At 48.5% G+C, this 18,315-nt stretch overlaps 1 protein-coding gene across 1 annotated transcript; it reads left to right on the top strand.

Annotated features, from left to right (window-relative positions):
* Positions 1-1,320: 1,320 nt before the first annotated feature.
* ST6GALNAC4 (ST6 N-acetylgalactosaminide alpha-2,6-sialyltransferase 4) lies at positions 1,321-17,024 on the top strand. The gene is made up of 6 exons (XM_036752412.1): positions 1,321-1,506; positions 1,906-1,969; positions 10,108-10,296; positions 11,177-11,589; positions 12,520-12,627; positions 14,009-17,024. The coding sequence occupies exons 2-6, from the start codon at positions 1,958-1,960 to the stop codon at positions 14,196-14,198; spliced, it is 912 nt and encodes a 303-aa protein (XP_036608307.1). The 5' UTR covers positions 1,321-1,506; positions 1,906-1,957; the 3' UTR covers positions 14,199-17,024.
* The last annotated feature ends 1,291 nt before the right edge of the window (positions 17,025-18,315 follow it).

The raw sequence follows: 18,315 nt of genomic DNA, 5'->3' as shown, positions 1-18,315 counted from the left end.
TTGGTGAAATGCACAGGTGGCCTGGACAGCTTTCACCAATCCCCGTGCGAATTTAGGGAGGAGACCCACTCTGTCCAGGGGAATACATTTGGCAAACCCCCTGGCCCTGCGGCCTGTCAGATGGAATCTGCTTGGGAGAAGGAGCAGGACGTCTTGGCCTCACTTTCCTCGTCTGTAAGATGGTGATAATAGCTCCAGCACTGCTTAACTCCAATAGGCAGAGGATAGAAAGGGGGTTCGGGCGGGTAGGTGGGGCAGAGGGCCGGTCCTGGAGTCAGGAACACTCCTCTCCCTGAGTTCAAATCCGGCCTCAGACACGTCCTAGCCGTGTGACCCTGGGCAAGTCACTTCACCCTGTTTGCCTCATTTTCCTCATCTGTAAAATGAGTTGGAGAAGGAAATGTCGAACCCCTCCAGCATCTCTGCCAGGAAAACCCCACATGGGGTCGCGGAGAGTGGGACACGACCGGGAAAAAGGACCGAACAGCGAAGGAAGGCGTCTGCGCAGGGTCAGTGCGGGGCAGCGGAGGGCGGCTGTCGGGCGGCTTTAGTTCCCGTTGGGTGGCCCCGGGCCCCTGCTTTGTAGGGGAGTGAGTTCCACGTTCCCTTGCGGCGCTGACAGCCCGAGGCAGCCTCGTCGTGGGTTCGGCCTGGGCCCGGGGGTGGGGGTGGCGCCTCTGGCCTCTTCTGCTCGCTGGCTATTAATGCAGGGCCGAGAGCAGACTGGGGGCACGGCGTGGCCTTGGTGGGGGGCGGTAAGAAAGCCAGAAAGAATGCCCAGCTCGGCTGCTGCAACAGGAAATGCCGGGAAGACGCGAGCCCCGTTCTCCGAGGTTGGGGTGGGGGTGGGGTGACGGGGAAGGGGAGGGGGCTGGCTGCCCACGCCGAGCATCCTTAGCTTCCTGCCCCGCTTCCTCGGCACTGGAGGGGGTGGGGGTGGTCAGGAGTGCTGGGGGAGGCGCAGAAGAGGGGCTGGCTGCAGCCGCCGAGCATCATCAGCTTCCTGCCGCGATTGCTCAGGAGTGGAGGGGGGTGGGGGGAGAGGAGGGGAGGGGAGTTGGAGATAGGCGGGGCAGAGCCTCAGGAAACCGGACCGGATGGCGGCAGGCTGGGGAGAGCCAGGGCCTGCCGGGCGGGTGACCTCACAATTATTCACCGAGCCGAGGGATGTTTGCGGGCCGGAGGAGAGACAGCCGGAGAGGTAAAGCGACTTGCCCAAGGTCACACAGCAGAGCCGCGCTGGGCTGTGGGGGTGGGGAGGAAGGCCCCCGGGGGCGGGAGCAGGGGGCGGGGCGAGGCCCGCGCGGGACCCGGCCTCCCTCCGCCCCTTCCCCTCTCGGCGCAGCTGCGGCCCCAGCTCTGCGGCTCCCCGGCTACCCCGGCCCCCCGGGCCCTCCAGGACGCCTCCCCCGGCTGCGGAGCGGCCTCGGCGATGGAGCTGCGCCCAGCAGCCGATGCTCGGCGGCCGGCGCGCCGTCCTGCCCCCTGCTCCCGCTCGTCTGCCGGGTACGCGCCTGGAGGATGGGGATGGGGATAGGGATGGAGATGAGGCGGGGATCCCTCCTCCTGGGGGGGGGGGGGCGACCTCTCCTCCGACGGGGAGAGAACTCCAGCTCCGGAAGGGGGAGCGCCGCAGGGGGCGAAGGGGAACAGGTGGGCCGGGAGGGGGGGAGCGAGAGCTAAACTCCCCCCTCTTTTTCGCGTCCCCCCTCCCCCGCTCCCGGACCTGGGCTCAGGGAGCCGCCCTTCATCCATCCTGGATGACCCCATCCCCAGAGCGGGCGGGGGAGGAGCCCCCGGCCCCTCGGGGAGGACCCCCTCCCCCCAAGTCCAGACCCGCTCCGGCCCCCCAGGAGGCGGGGGCGTGGCCGCCGCACACCGACTTTCTCCCGGGATCCCTTTCAGACCGATTGTCTCCGAGGAGAAGGAAGAGCTGCAGCGGCTAAGAGGTTAAAGAATGAAGACGGCGGTGAGTGAAGAAGGGGCAGGGGGAGTGCGGGGAGACCGAGGCTTAGTGGCCCCCGATGGTGGGGCCTCGCTGTTGTCCCTCGGAAAATGGGACCGAGCGGAAGAGAGAGATGGGGTCAGGCTCGCAGAGCAGTCCTTAACCTTCGATCTGCGAACTTGGATGGGGAAAAAAATTTGCATTTTCATTTTCACTAGCCTCTAACTGAAAGTGAGCATTTCTTTCCTTCCGTTATGATTTTTTTTATGAAATTCAGAGAAAGAGACCATAAACTTCACCATGCTGCCAAAAGGGGGTCCATGGGAAAACCTTTGGTCCAGGGAATGTGTAGAATCACATAGATCTGGAGCTGAGGGACCATTTAGTCCAACCCCCCTATTTTACAAACAGGAACCAAGGCCCAGAGAAGGGGAGGGTCACAAAGGAAGTAAGTAATAGCACAGCCAGAACCCAGGGCCTCTGACTCCCCAGCGGCACTCTTTCCATAAACCATACCCAGCCTTTGTCTTCTGGGAGAAGGGCCTGGTTAGGAGGAGAGGCAAGGGCTACCACCATTGCTGTTGTTATTAATAACAGTAGCTCCCATTTCTATTGTGCTTTAGGTTGCTTTGACATATGTTGTCATCTGATCCTCACAATGACCCTGGGAGGGAAGCAGGGCAAGGATTTTATGGATGCCTGAGCTCAGTGAGGCTCAGAGAGGGTAAAGGATTTTTCTCCAATTCACACAGCCACTAAGTGCTAGACTGGTATTAGAAATCCAGTGTTCTGGCTCCAAGGACGGAGCTCTTCAGCATGAAGCTGGGGGTCCCTAAATGACTGACCTAAATCTGCTGGTCAAACACCAAACTTTTCCTTAGACTGCCTTAGAGACAACTAAGTGGCAAAGTGGATAGAGTGCTAGGCCTGGATTCAGGTAGACGTGAGTTCAAAATAGGCCTCAGACCCTTACTAGCTTTGTGACCCTGCTCTCCGTTTCCTTAACTGTCAAGTGAGTTATAATAGGAACACTTAGAGCATTATTGTATCAAGTAAGATAATATTTGTAAAAGCACTTAGTAGCATAGTGGCTGGCGTATAGTAGTCACTTAAATGCTTGTCTCCTTTGCTCTCTCCCTCCCTTCTTCCTTGTTTCCTTCTTTCCTTCCTTCCTTCCTTCTTTTCTTCCTACCTAGTTGGTGTTATCAGGCTGTTTCCCTACTGGGGCCTTGGGGATTTTCAGTGGGAAGGGGAACGTAGTTAGCACCTTGTTCCTGCTCATTAACGTCTCTTAACTCACCTTCCAGTCAGTGACTTAGGCTAACTAATTCATGGTCTCAGTGATTGTAAGACATTAGACAAAATAGAAGTAACTGATCAGGATTCTTTTTTGGCCATTTAGGAAATTAACAGCAGGAATAATCAAAGGAACCTGTATCCTATAGAATTTAGAGTTCGGAAGGGATCTTAGAGATCATTTAATCCAAATTAGCAGCAGCCAAAGGTTGGGAACACCTGGTCCCGAGTGACTACATATGATAGCTTGGATGTGGTAGCTTGTTCATGAATGAGATGGCTAGGGGATATGGCCTGGAGCCCCACAAACTCGAGATTGCCATGACAACCTGACATGTTGACTCTAAATGAGCCGTTTGCTAAGTACAGTGAGACTGACTGGAATAGGCCTTTCACAGTCAGAACTAATCTTTCTTTCAGTCCAGCTTTCCTGATTTCCCCTAAGGCTCAGATAAAAGTCAGTTGCCCAGGATCATACAGTAAGGACTAGAATTTATTCTTTTGAATTCCTTTGTTTTAAAAGAGCCTAGAGATTAGTTTATGATTATAAATAGCAATTTAATGAACATTTACTGCAGGCTTTGTCTGTCTATATCTTGATTTACCTGTGTATCTATCTATCTTTCTGTCTGGCAGGCCCTGTTCTCAGTATCCATGTATGTATAAGATAGGCCCCTGCTATCTAGGACATTATGGTCCATTTGGGGTAAGTTAGGATTGTGTATAATCGATGGCTTTCAACTCATCATTTAGTACCCACTGATTAATCCAACCAATAAGTGCTACAGATACTCAAGAGATGTGTCCAGGGCAGTTTGGGAAGGTTTCCTAGAAGAGATGAGACTTACCAGTTCATAGAGGGCATGATGACTTCTGAAGGGTGAAGAGTCAGAAAGAAGGGTTCTGTTAGATAAGGGACAGCTTGAGTAAAAGTCCCAGGGTGCGCCAGTTATGTTCAGAGGGATGGTGAAGGGACCTGTGTGGATGGAGGCAGAGATTCACATAAACTGGGTCAAGTACCACTTGTAGCATAGTGGATGGAGAACCTCCCTCAGAGTCAGGAAGATGTGGATTGGTTATGGGACCCGGGGCCAGTCAACCTCTCTGTGCCCACCTCTCCAGGCAATTCTTTAAGACTGTAAACAAGACTTGATCACTGAGCAATCAACAAGAGGGAAAAGTGAAAGATATTTCAAAGGTCAAGGGGAAGTCCCTCTTCTCTCCACAGCCCCTGTGGCATCATGGCCCTAGTTATTCTCAGTACCTTCAAGGTTAAACTAAAACGTTCATCATGGTAGAGCAGATATACTCACAATAGGGCTTTGTTCTGCTCCCAAACTTAAATAAATGCATTATTTAGACTCTTAGATCTTAAGAGTTTGAAAATATCCTTAGAGATCATAGAAGCAATTTTCCTGTGTCACGGGAACGTGGGCCAAATCGGGAGTGGGAAGACTTAGATTCAAATCCTTAATACTTTTCTCACCATGGGCAGGTCAGTTCCTTCCCAGCATTGTTTCTTTTTTTCCTCTGGAAAACCAACGGCGTTGGCTTGATCAAGGGTACTTTACTTGAGGTTTTTTTTGTTTTTGTTTTTGTTTTTTGGAGGGAGGAAGGCAGGGCAATTGGGGTTAAGTGACTTGCCCAAGGTCACACAGCTAGTAAGTATGTCAAGTGTCTGAGGTCAAATTTGAACTCAAGTCCTCCTGACTCCAGGGCTGGCGCTGTACTCACTGCACCACCTAGCTGCCCCGAGGTTTTTTTTTTTTTTTGATAAATTAAATACCCCAATGACTGTGTTTCAGACAAAATTGGTTGCCTTTGTCATCCATTTAATGTTGTCCATTTAATGCATTTAATAACATTATTCTGAGATGTCAATAGGCTTCATCGTAATGCACATGGCCCCCCAAAAAGTTGATTTCCTTGTAGGTAATAATAATAATAGCTAAGATTTATATAGCACTTACTATGTGCTGGGCAGTATGCTAAAAACCCTTTATAATTTTCATCTCCTTTGATTCTCACAATGGTTATCACTGTTTTACAGATGAGGAAACTGAGGCAAACAAGCTAAGTGACTTGCCCAGGGTTTACCCATAACCGGAGTCTTCCTGACCCCCAGCCTGGCCCCTGCTATCACTGACATTCCAGGTTCTGTGATTCTGTGCTGGGCCAAAGAGCCAGACCCACTCCCCAAAGCAGGCTATCTCTAGAGTTAAGGGATCCTGGGAAGAAATGTGGTATAAATGTGATATAGCATCGCATTTGAATTCAGGAGACCTGAGTTCAAATTCTGATTTTGCCTCCAGGACCACCACCTCTCTGGACTGAGGGGTTTGGATTGGAGATGATCCTTCTGGCTTCTTCTAGCTCTGAATGCTCTCTCCCTTAGTGGGAGGAGGGGGAAGTTGGGGAAGGTTATTTTTAGGTGTTGTATGAAAGGAGGGAGAGGTCACTGAACTTATTTTATCTCCTGCAGCTGGCTTGTCAGTACATCCGGCAGTTTAGCTAAAGGGACACACCCGTAGATAGGAAGAGGAGTGGTTTTAACCCTGCTCTGTCCTTAGTGGGAGGTGAGGAGGGGGTGGAGGGAGGCTTCAGTGTGCTGTCTTTGAAGATAACAGGAATACTTCTAGGGGTAATAGGATTTACAGCTGGAAGGGTCTTTAGGGCTCATCTAGTCTGACACCCTAATTTTTCAGAAGTGGAAACAAAGAAAATATCATATCTGGTATCAGAGGACTGGGGTTCAAGTCCCAGCTTATCTGTGTGGCCTTTAGTCAAGTCCTTTAACCTCTCTAAGGCTCAGCTTGCTGATTCATAATATGAGAGGACTAGACTAGAATGACCTCCAAGGTTCCTTCCGGCTCATAATCCTTTTTGTGGTTGTTGTTCAGTCGTGTTTGGCTCTTTCTGACCCCGTTTGGGATTTTCTTGGCAGTTTCTTGGCTGGAGTGGTTTGCCATTTCCTTTTCCCATGGATAAAAGAAAACAGAGGTTAAGTGACTTGCCCAGGGTCATATAGCTAGTCTGTAATTACTCTGAGTCTAGATTTGAACTCAGCTCTTCCTGACTCCAGGACCGATGTTCCATCTGCTGTACCACTAGCTGCCCTATGAGCCTAAATAGAAGTCCCCTTCCCCTACTAGTGGTTCAGTGATTTGATTTGCCTAAGGTCACACAGGGAGCAGCAAGCAGATCCAGGATTTGAAACCAGGCTCCTGAGGCCAAATTCTGTGTCTTTTTCCCACACCAGTTTAATTAATCTATGTGTTCAGGAAATGTTTATTGCTTATTGTGGCCCTGCAGATAATTTAAAAATCATTTGCTAATGACTTTCCACATTTAGTCGTGGACAAGACCAGCAGGTTTCAATTATTCAAGCCATTTCTCGATGTTTGCCGTGCCTCTCTTTCCATCCTTCTGTTTTTCTTACCCATTTGCTATCGCTGACCCAGATCTCATCCTTCGGGCAAGTGTAGAGGTAAGGGTTGGCAGAGGAGTCGAGGAGGCCCAAAGACCCAGGGAAGCTGGCCCCATAACACAAAAGAACCAACTATTCACATTCAGTTCAACAAACATTGATTCTTTTATAAATTAATAAGTTTTATTGATACCTCTTGTTTTTTAAATCATAGTTATTTCTGGATTTAGGCTCTTCCCCAATTGTACCCTCCTAGTAACAAAATACTGATGTGATATATATATGCACTTTTCTGCCCCAACTTCCCTACCTGTCTTTGAAGAGAAGAGAGATATTTTATCATCCTAGTCTCCAGGACCTTTACTGATTTTTTTCTGTTACTCAGTGATAGTCATTATGTGTATGTTTCATTCCTCATTGGTTCATAAAAATCTTTTTATAGTTCTTTGAATTCCTCATTTTCATTTTCACAATAATAATCCATTCCCTCCATTTACTATGGGCCAGCCATTCCCTAATGGGATGGATGCCTACCTTTTCCCCCAGTTCCTTGCTAGCATGATAAGTGTTGTAATGAATATTTTGGTGTTCATTGGACCTTGTTTTCTGTTTTTGACCTCCTTTGGTTGGATAAGTGCTGGAGAGTGGGATCATTGATCAGAGGGTAGGAATAATTTCATCAGTTTTCCAGCGTAGTTCCAAATTCTTTTCTCTGTTCTTGATACATGGCACTTCCCATTTCCAGTTCTAGGAATACACTCCTTATCACTGCCTTATAGATTCTCTCTCCCTTCAAGATGCAGCTCAGGTTCCACTTTCTTTGTTGTCATCACTGTTTTTCATTTCAGTCACGTCTGACTCTTCGTGACCCCATTTGGGGTTTTCTTGTTAGAGATATTGGAGTGGTTTGCCATTTCCTTTTCCAGCTCATTTTACAGATCAGGAGACTGAGGCAAACAGGGTTAAGTGACTTGCCCAGGGTCACACAGCTAGGAAGTGTCTGAGGCTCAATTTGAACTCAGTTTTTTCTGATTCCAGGCCCAGCACTCTATGCGTTATTACCACCTAGCTATCGAAGCCTTTCCTTATCCTTCCTTTGGCCTCTCCTCTAGTTGCCCTCCCTTCCTTTCTTAGTTTAACTTTGTATTTATTATCTTTATGTTTATTCCATATTTTATGCATTTCTTGTCTCTTCCATTAGAATATAAATTCTCTGAGTGGAGAATTATTTCATTCATTGTATTTTCATTCCCAGTGGCTGGGCGCTTAATAAATTCTTGATGGATTCAAGATTGAACCAATTCAGGAGAACTCTATAAACAATGTATTAGAGTACCTGTCTTTCTGCAGTCCCTCCAACATTAGGGGTTTTTTTGGGTCATTTTTGCCAGTTTGCAGGGGATGAAGTGAAACCTCAGCATTTCAAAAAGCATTTATTGAGCTCCTTCTGTGTGTACAATGCTTGCTGCTACACTTTGAGGTTTCAGAGACAGAGAAAACAGCTTTTGCAGTATGCTTTTTCCTGAGGAGATCTGGCATGTCCATAGATAAAGAATATATAAAGTAACTAAAGAAGGAGAGAACATTAGGCCTTGTGTAAAAAGGTAACTTCTCTTTTAAAAATTCTAATTCATTTTTCAGTCAACCAACATTTATTTCTTCTCTCTCCTACCTCCCCCCAATTTTAAAGACTAAAGGAAAAAGAAAACCCTTCTAACAAATATGCATAATCAAGCAAAACAAATGCCCATACAGTCTATGCCACAAAATATACATGACTCATTCCACATCCTGAAAGTGTGCTGCCCATGTCCTTGTAGAAGGTGGCTTCTGAGTTGTGTTTTGGAGGAAGGAGTGCATTCCACATGTAGAGACCCACTTGAGTGAGCCTTGAAGGTAGCTAGGAATTCTAAGAGGAGGAAAGGTTGCATTCCAGGTAAAGGGGATGACCTATGCAAAGGGACAGTGAACACAGTGATGGAAAGTGGGACAGGATGTACAGGGAACAGCTGGGGGCCAGTTTGGCTACAGTGGGCAGTGCTAGAAAGGAAAGTGGTATACAAGGAGCCTGGAAAGGTAGGTCAGAGCCTAGCTCAGGGGTGGGAAACCTGTGGCCTCAAGGCCACATGTGTCCCTCTAGGTCCCCAAGTGACTGAGTGAATCAAAGGGCTGCACTTCAGGACCTAGAGGGCCACACGTGGCCTCGAGGCTACAGGTTCCTCACCCCTGGCCTAGCTTGTTAAGGGGTTGTAATGTGGCGTAGTCGATAGACTGCTGGATCTGGAGTCATAAAGATCTGAGTGTGCACTTAAAAGTACCAGTGCTAAGCCAGTGATCAGGGATGATTGCATAACTATTCCTGGCCTTATCAGTTTTTCTCAGAAAAGCTCCTGTGACTGGAACTTTGAGATCAACACTTTAGCTGCCTAAGGAAGAGGAGAGGGCTGTCGAGGAAGAGAAGGCATGAGCTTTGTAGCACCAGGGACGGCTAGGTCATGCAGTGGATAGAGCTCTTGACCTGGAGAGTTCAGATCTGGCCTCATACCCTTAATAGCTTGAGCCTTGGGCAAGTCACTTAAACCTCTGTCTGCCTCAGTTTCCTCAGCTGTAAAATGGGGAGAGTAGTGGTGCACCAGGCCTGGAGTCAGGAAGAGTCCTCTTCCCAAGTTCAAATCCAGCCTCAGACACTTATTAGCTGTGTGACCCTGGGTAAGTCACTTAACCCTGTTTGCCTCAGCTTCTCCATCTATAAAATGAGCTGGAGAAGGGCATGGCAAACCAGTCATGGAGAGTCAGACATGACTGAACAACAACCAAACAACAGATAGCATTTACCTCTCAGGGTTGTTGTGAAGATCCAATGAGATAATGTTTGTAAAGTACTTAGCACGGTACCAGGCACATAGTAGGTACTTGTTTCCTTCCTTCCTTTCCTCCGTACTTCCATCCTTCCTTTCTTCCCTCCCTTCTTCACTCTCTCCTTCCTTTTTTCCCTTCTTCCTTTCCTCCCAGGGTACTACTAGGACCGGAGATGGGATGTTAGCAGGAGGTAGATAGACTTGATAGAAGATGTTAATCCTACCAAATTAAGGCTGTCTAATAGAGGAATAGGGTCATTTTTAAGGCCTGGGGCTCCTTGTCAATCGAAGTGTTTGAAAAGAGGCTGCTTCATTGCCCAGAGGATATTCCTATAGTGAGCCAGAGCTTTAGATTAGATGACCTCCGAGGTCCTTTCCAAAGGAAACATTGCACGACTCTAAGATTCTGCACTGCTCACATTCAGTGAGATTAAAATCTTGTGAGACGATGATTCCGTGATCTTGTGATTCTTGTGCTCTCTATGATCTCAAGCTTGGAAAGTCTTAAGAAAACATGGAGTAGGGGATTCCCTCCATCCCCCGGCTCCGGCTGACTGCTGCTTCCTTTCTTTCCCCTCCAGGGCCGACTCTTTTCTATCCCACTGTGCTTCTTGGTCCTCATTGTCCTCTATGTCATTTTCTGCAATCAGTTGTGCACACAACTGTGTTGGAAGGCATGCCTAACCTCAAGTCAACGTCGAGAGAGCCTCTGGCCCACAGTGCCTGGCCCCCTGCACTTTCAGGGTTACAGCAGTGTGCCCGATGGCAAGGTGGGTTGACTCCATGGAACGCTTCCGTGCTTCTTTAGGAAAACCTGGGTGTGGAGCATGAGATTCTTAGCCATACTGCCTCAGGACCCTCATCTCTGTCACCCTTCTAGAAGCTTATGCCCCAATGAAAATAAGACAGATGAACAGTTTAGTTCAGTCCAGAAGGTAGGACTTCCAGATACCTCCTGTTTGCCCATTTCTCTGCCAGATGCTGCGACAAGGGGTATCAGAGAAAGAGAAGTAGTATAATGTTTTGGCTGTTTACTCTAAAGAAATACAATTATCTCTACTATGGGATTATTTAAATAAAATCTCTCTTCTTGGATGTAGTAAAATACATTATCTCTATTGTTAGATACCACTAAACACAGTACTTCTCCCCCTAAGGGATGGAGGTTGACAAACAGGAGAAATCTTCTTAGTGCTAAACTGAACTAATTATCTGAGGTCAGTTACTCCCCTCTTGACCTCTGGAGAGATCAGCTGCGCTCTCTAGTTCTTCAGGTATTTTATGAGTGTGGGGGACTGAGAAGGAGAGAAGGCTTGGATTCTGGCTGTGCATGTCACCCATGATATAATTCTAAAAGAACTGAAGGAAATAAGGTCTCTTTGCGTATTTTACAGTGATGTTGTGGGGGAGAAGTCATTGTCTGAGGAAATGAAAGTAAGAGAAGACTTGAGAAAGCTGTCTTGGCCCGTGAGGCTAGGTCACTGGTCAGATTGAGGGCAGGCCAGGGTTTACAGTCCTCCGCTCCCAGTTACAAGTCCTCTTTCTTACTGCCACCTTCCTCCAAGTGTCCAGAGGCTACATTGGCCTTGGATGGACACCAGATCAGGTCCTGGAAGGATTCCTCCTGCCTATTGAATCTTTCTTCTGCAGCCTCTGGTCCACAGGCTTTGTCGCCGCTGTGCCCTGGTTTCTAGCTCCGGTCAGATGCTTGGCTCTCGCTGGGGACCAGAGATTGATGGGACGGAGTGTGTGCTGCGCATGAACCAGGCACCCACAGCAGGCTATGAGGCAGACGTGGGCCACCGAAGTACCTTGCGTATGGTGTCCCATACCAGTGTCCCCCTGCTGCTGCGCAACCAGTCATACTTCTTCCAGCAAGCAAGAGACACTGTGTATGTGGTCTGGGGTCCTGGGAAGCGCATGAACCGTGACCAAGGAGGCTCCACCTACAGAACCCTGCTGAAGGTCAAGGAGATGTACCCTGGGGTGCAGCTCTATACCCTCACTGACCACATGATGGCCTACTGTGACGAGGTCTTCCAGAATGAAACGGGCAAGAACCGGTGAGCACAATGGCCCCTTACTCCAAGTTTTCCCTCTCTCTGCTACCAGCAGGCTCCAGTGGGCTTGAGGAGCTTGGGATCAGACTTAGTCTACAAAGCCTCAGAGGGGAGAGCTAGGATGATATAATGGGAATTTAGACAAAGACCACGTGGTTGAGTGGGGAGTCAGGGGACCTAGGATCAGACCTTGGCTCTAACTACTTGTGTGGCCATGGTCAAGTCACTCATTTTCTTAGTTTTCCTCATCTATAGAAAGGGGCATATAATGCTGCTACTCCTAACCTCACGGGATTGTTAAGAGGAAAGTGCTTTGTAAATCTTGACAGTGTTTTATCAATGTGAGTTACTACAGGGAGGCAGATTTTGACCAGAGCTTTTGACCTACAGTGGAGTGGGCTGTCTCAATCATAATAATAAGAATTCATATTTTCCTGGCATTTTAAGGTTTACAAAACAACATCCAGTGAGGGAGGGAGGTATGGACACTTACTAGACCATGAGCCTGAGGCCAGGAGGATGGCAGCGATTTGCTCAGGATTGCACCAGTGTCAGAGTTGGGATTTGAATGTGGGTTTCCTGGCTTCAGGCCTAGTCCTCTTGCCATGGCACCATGAATCAGTGTCAAGAAGAGACTGCAGGACCCTTTGCCGGCCTGCTATTGAGGGGTTGCGTAGGAGGCTGGAATCAGTGACCTCTAAAGTCCTTTCTGGATCTGAGACTTGGCTTCTCAGTGGTCTGTAGGAACCAGAGAACAAGGCCTGAAAAGGAGAGGGTAGGTAATTAACCCTGGAGAGGTGGGCTGTAAGATAGGCGGAGGTGGGGTCAGTTCAAGTGTAATAGGTTAGCCGGCTTGCAGCCTTGGGTTTGGGAAGATGGAGGTCTTGGAGGAAGGACAGTACTGATAAGTGGCATGGTTTTTGCCTTCTTCAGGATGAAATCGGGCTCCTTCCTGAGCACAGGGTGGTTCACCATGATCCTGGCCATGGAGCTGTGTGAGCAGATTGTAGTCTATGGCATGGTCAGCGACAGCTATTGCAGGTATCAGTGTGGGGGGAGTTAACGGGAAAAGGCAGTGTCAGTGGGGGTGTCTTACCCAGGAATCCCATTGGGGTTCTCTAAGCCTCCTGCCTAGCACCTGAAGTTTTGGGTGGAGGTTCGTTTGGGCTAGAATTTCCCCTCGGCACAGAAATTGTACCTTTCCCAGGGATATGGGAGTACGCTTATGGAGGGTGAGGGGGTGGGGAGATGCAGAGGGTACCCTGGGAAAGGGCAGCTGAATTGTGTCATTGCCTAGAACCCTTGGAATATGCTACTCATCTCATTCACAAGCTGAATCTATTTATTTGGGGATGATAGCAAAATAGAAGTCAGGGCCTCCACTTTATCTATGTAGGTTCTTTCAAGGTTCAGGGAAAGGAACTATTTATTCATTATACGCCTCACAAGGATGGAATCATTCTTGGAGGGAGTAGAGCAGTTTTACCTAGATATTTAAGCCCTATCAGCCATTTTGCTACTTCCTGGGACCCAGGATATTTTTCCTAGGGTATGAAGCGGGCGCGGGCTTGTCTAGTCTCAGTACCTTGGAGGGGAATTCAGGTCTGAGTAGCCTACCCCTACTTTGTTGTTCCCCTGTGATCGTACTCTCCCTAATGTAAGGATCCTTAATCTTCTCAGTGTCATGAATTCCTTTTGGCAGCGCACATGTGGACCCCTTCTCAGAATCATATTTTTAAATGCATAAAATAAAGAACTTAGGATTATGAAGGAAACCGAATTCCTTTGAAATAAAGATGTGATTTTTTTTTTACTCATCCAAATTCATAGACTCCCTGCTGAAATTGATCCACAGAGCCCCTTCTGTGGACCCCACATTATGAACCTTGTCCTCAAGGGAAGTATTATCTAGTCCAATCACTCATTGCAGTGAGGGTCAGTCTTCATAGGGGCGTTGTTTTTCCTTCCGTCTTTGCTCTGGGTACATAGGAGGGCATAGGCGTAAGTTACTATATGGGCTTCTTTTTGTATGTATTTTCATCCCCATCATTTAGCCATCCCTTATAAAAAAGTTTAAAGAGGAAGAAGAAGAAAAAAATTTCCAGCAAAACCGACCAACATGTTAAAAAAAAAAAAAACCAAACCATGTCTGACATTATATGGCATTTAGCTGTCCCTTCTTCCTAAGCCAGCCGCTTGAGGCAAGCGACTAGATCTTAGATTTCTGAGTATTTCCAAGAACACCAAGGCAAGGCCCCTGAACATAATTAGCAGCTTAGCAAATGTTTGTTTATAATGATGGTGGTGGTGGTGGTGGTGGTGGTGGTGGTGGTGGCGGCAGCCGAGGGGTGGAGGCAAGTGTCCATCTCAGCCAAAGGTTGAATTCTGCCTGATTGAGTTCTGCTGTTCACCTCCCTTGCAGAGAGAAGAGACCCCCCTCTGTGCCTTACCACTACTTTGAGAAGGGCAAGTTGGATGAATGCCACACTTACCTGGTCCATGAGAAGGCACCACGGGGTGCCCATCGATTCATCACTGAGAAGGCTATTTTCTCCCGCTGGGCCAAAAAGAAGTCTATCATCTTTACACATCCCTCCTGGCAGAGTGAGTAGGTCTCCTGAATAGCCAAGTCCTCCTAGATCCAGACAGTGGACCCAGGGCTGGGACATCTTGCTGCTTATCTCAGGGCGTGGCACAACCTGGTGTCCTGGGCCGCCCTACTGCCCAAGGAAATAGAAGGCTCTCATACTCCATGGGGTGGATGGACTGGTGTGTTTCTGATACATGACATCCCTCTAGCCTTTGAACTCTGAACCAAACTGGGAGGAAGAAGGAATGCTTTCCCCCCCACCCCCCACTTCCACAGTAATTATTTTTTTTCCTGTTTTTAAGGAAACCTACCTTGAACTTTTGAAAGTTGGACATTTACTTGAATTTGGAATCCTCTGGGATTCCAAGGGGACTTGTGGACACTACTGGGGTCCAGAGGAGGCCGGTGCTTTGGTGTGCTAGGGCCTAGTCTGGACCCTCCCTGCTATCTCCCGGCGTACCGGAGGTCCTGGGGGCAGGGAACTGAGCTTCTGAGATGGGGCGGGAGCTATTGACTTGAGTGAGCTAGCATTCTGTAGCAGGAGGGGCTGGCAGGGGTGAGGCCAGGGTGCCAGAGTCCCCTCCTCTCTGGCTTCCTCTCCCATCTCTATCCCCCTTCATCAAGAGGTGCATCAGGAAACTTTAGTGTGACCTTGAATCTGGGTCAGACAGAGGTCAAAATGGGCACAGCTTTTTTTGTGTCCCTTCACCAGCATAGTGGGATTTGACTCCAACCAGGGGAGAACTCAAGGTTACCTCCTCTGGGAAGCCTGCTCTGATGCTCACCCCCCACCCCCATCTCCTCAGCTCCTGTTTCATGCCCGGCTTTTGTCTTGGAGAGCAGAGAATTAGCATCAGCCCCAGTAGCTTTCCTTGGCAGGCAGGTCAGATGGGTGGCTGGAAGGTCCAGAAGAGCAGGGGACAGGGAATGTTCATTGACTCTTCTTGGCCACTGGGGAGCAAAACTCTGTAAGAGGCAAGACAGGCAGCTTTTAAAACTTCTCCCTTCCCCCTCCCCAGAGTCATAGGATCATAGAGGGAAGAAAGGAACTTAAATTTTCTAGGGCAGCCCTCTCCATTTATAGATAAGGAACTAAAAAGCTTAGTGTGACTTTCCTCAGGTCACATAACTAGTAAGTGGCAAGAGGCCAGATTCAAATCCAGGGCCTCTGACTTTATCCTGGGACTTCAAGGAATCCAGCATTCCTCTCAGATTGCCCAGGAATCAGCAGAGCACAGGGGACCGGTGTATTGCACACACTTCCTTAGCTGCTTGACCTTGGTAAAGTCACTTAACCTCTGCCTGTCACTTTCCTCATCTGTAAAAAGGGGCTGATATTAGCATCTACCTCCCAGGCTTGTTGTGAGGATCCAACGAGATAATATTTGTGAAGTGTTTAGCACGGCACCTGGCACCATGAGAATGCTGGTTATCATTACCGTTGCTATTAATTGTTCCCTCACTGGGCTATTTGTTGACCCTCCCTAATCAGGTCCAAGGGTTTTACAGCAGAGCTCCATCCCTTGTTCTCTGGGAATGATCTGAACTGAAAACCAAATCCTTCAGTTGAGGGCACCTCCTTCCTGGTTCATAGTCCTATAATAACAGTAACAACTTAGACCTATGTGGTGCTACGAGCGCTTTACATGCTCCATCTAGTTGGAGCCTCACGGCAGCCCTGTGAGGTCGGTACTATGGGTGTTATCATCCCCAGTTTACAGGTGAGGGAACAGAGGCTTAGAGAAATGAAGCCACTTGCCCCAGGGTGCTCTTCAGAACTGAGATTTCAAGGAATACAGATAAAGGCCTCGTACCAGCCCCACATCATCAAATTCCCACAGCCAGTAAGTTTCAAGGGTGGGGATTTGAACCAAGGTCTGCCTGACTCCAAGTCAGCCATAGCCATTCAGCTCATTCCACCAGCAGGCTCTCTTGGTAAGCTCCTAAGCCCTGGGGCCAGCAGCCCTGTCTGTGGAGGTGTAGCTCACAGCATCATGGGACTGAAGCTAGCAGGGCTATTAGAGATGTTTTATACATGAAGAAAGTTAGTGTCATACAGGGGAAATGACTTTCCCAAGGTTCCATAGGGGAATAGCAAGTCAAATCTCACTGTGGACCCCATCCAGCTTTCCCTGGTATTGTCCCCTGGGGTCAAGAGTGCTGCCAGGGCTACCCGGTCTGGCCAAATGTCCCAGCATCTGACGCTACTGTTGTTTAGACTTGACGTTTCCCTTGCTGTGGGCCTATACCCGTACCCTGGGCTGACTGGGCCGATGGCTACCATGCGGTATTGGGAGTACAGATTCCTCGTATGAAGAGCCCTGTTCCCTGGGATGAAAATGAGGCCTCAGAGTCCCACGGTAAATGCCCTGACATTGAATTGTGGGATTTGGAGCTAAAAGGGACCTTAGAGATCATCTAGTTCAACCCTGCCTCATTTGACAGATGAGGAAACTGAGGCCCAAAGCGATTTGCCCAAGGCCACATGGGCAGCCTGTAGCAGAGCCAGGATTTAAACCCAGATTCTCAGACTCCAAAGCTAGTGTTCTTTCTAGTGATTACCACAGCTGCCTCCACCTCCTCATCCTATCCCCGTTTTGACCCAGGAAGTGGCATGCAAATTCAGAAGCTCTTTCAAACACGTGTACATCCCAGATGGAGGTTGAGCTCCAGCCACCTCCCATGAAGGGGAGAACTCTGGAAACTTCCCAGAAGCTGACTTCGTCAGTCAATCAGCCCAAGAGCTGAAAGGATCCCTTTAACTCACCAGTATCCCCTTCCTTGAGTTACAAAGTGTCCTTGGATCAAATACCAAAGCGATTTGTCAATAAAGTCACTTTGAATGCTGTGTGGTCTTGGCCTTGGTGGAAGAAGGGTGGAGAAGGGAGCTGAGTGCCAGCCCCTGGGGAATGAGACAGAGGGAGAGGATTCATGGGCAGGCGAGGGAGGCAGGCCCTGGTGGCTCAAGACAATTTGCAGATAAGCAGGCAATGTGGCAGGTGAAGGCACGAAGACGAGCAGGAAATAATCCCTGCCCTCCTATCTGGAGAGAAAACAGTTATGTAAATGATCAGACAAAATAAATGTGAAGTAAGTTTTATTTGAGAGGGGAAAGGGGAAAGTCAGAGGGATTAGAAGATGTTACTTGAGCAGAATTCCTGCACAGATACTGTGCAGGGATGGGAAAAAGGCCCAGAGGTATGTGAAGGAGCGGGGTGTAGGCTTCTGTCTGTAGAGGGAAGAGTCGATGTTGGGCTGGGAGCAGCAATCTGCATCCATCCAGATGTCCTGGCATCTCGGAGCAGAGGGGCGGGCTGGAAGATCAGGAAGATGAGCCTGGGGCTTGTATGTTGTTTTCTCTGTTATCCTAATTAGAGGAGGGGAATGGACCTGTGATTTTACTGGTGCTGGGAACTGACTGATGTGGGTTGGCATCTTCTCTGCAACATAAGAGGCCTAGGGAGGTGCCTTGAGCACTGAAATGTTGCAAAGGGGTACATGTCAGAGGTGGGATCAGAGATTTTCATGACCAGCTCTATCCTCATGTCCTTCGGCCCCTCCTAATAGCTCTGATAGTTCTCATTTGTGTGGTGCTTAAAGGTTTGCAAAATGCCTTTTGTTTGGACCTATTTTGGGGAACAGACCCTTCGGACTTGCACTGGACTTAAATAATGGTGGCAGTGATAACATCAACATGGGAACATAGGCTTTCAGGTCTGTAAGCACTTTACATACATTATTTCATTAGATCCTGTGAGGATGCTAGTTATTGCACCCTCCCCTTCCCCCAACAATATTTTACAGACCAGGAAACTGAGTCTGAGACAGGTGACATGTCGGAGTTGGGATTTGAAACCCTGTCTTCGTCTATTACTTGGGAAGCAGCTTAGTGAGTGATGGACCTGTGTTCATATCAGCTACCCCAGACATTAGCTGTGCAAACTTTAGGAAGTAGCAATTTCTCAGCCTGGGTTTTCTCATCCCCATGTTACCATGGGGATGATAATAGCACCTACTTCCCAGAGTTGTGAGGGTCGAGTGAGATAATAATTGTATGGCATTTCTGCACAGTGCCTGGCACATAGTAAGCATGATATAAATGTTAGCTATTAAGATTATTTTCACTACACCAAACTAGT

The sequence above is a fragment of the Trichosurus vulpecula genome, chromosome 3 (genome assembly GCF_011100635.1).
Source record: "Trichosurus vulpecula isolate mTriVul1 chromosome 3, mTriVul1.pri, whole genome shotgun sequence".
NCBI classification, from domain to species: domain Eukaryota; kingdom Metazoa; phylum Chordata; class Mammalia; order Diprotodontia; family Phalangeridae; genus Trichosurus; species Trichosurus vulpecula.
Note: the sequence above shows the minus strand (reverse complement) of the source record. Positions and strands in the feature narration are given on the sequence as shown.

Coding starts and splice junctions, on each gene's coding strand:
- ST6GALNAC4 (XM_036752412.1), top strand. Junction 11,590..12,519: donor AATGAAACGGGCAAGAACCG/GTGAGCACAATG, acceptor TGCCTTCTTCAG/GATGAAATCGGGCTCCTTCC. Junction 12,628..14,008: donor GTCAGCGACAGCTATTGCAG/GTATCAGTGTGG, acceptor CCTCCCTTGCAG/AGAGAAGAGACCCCCCTCTG.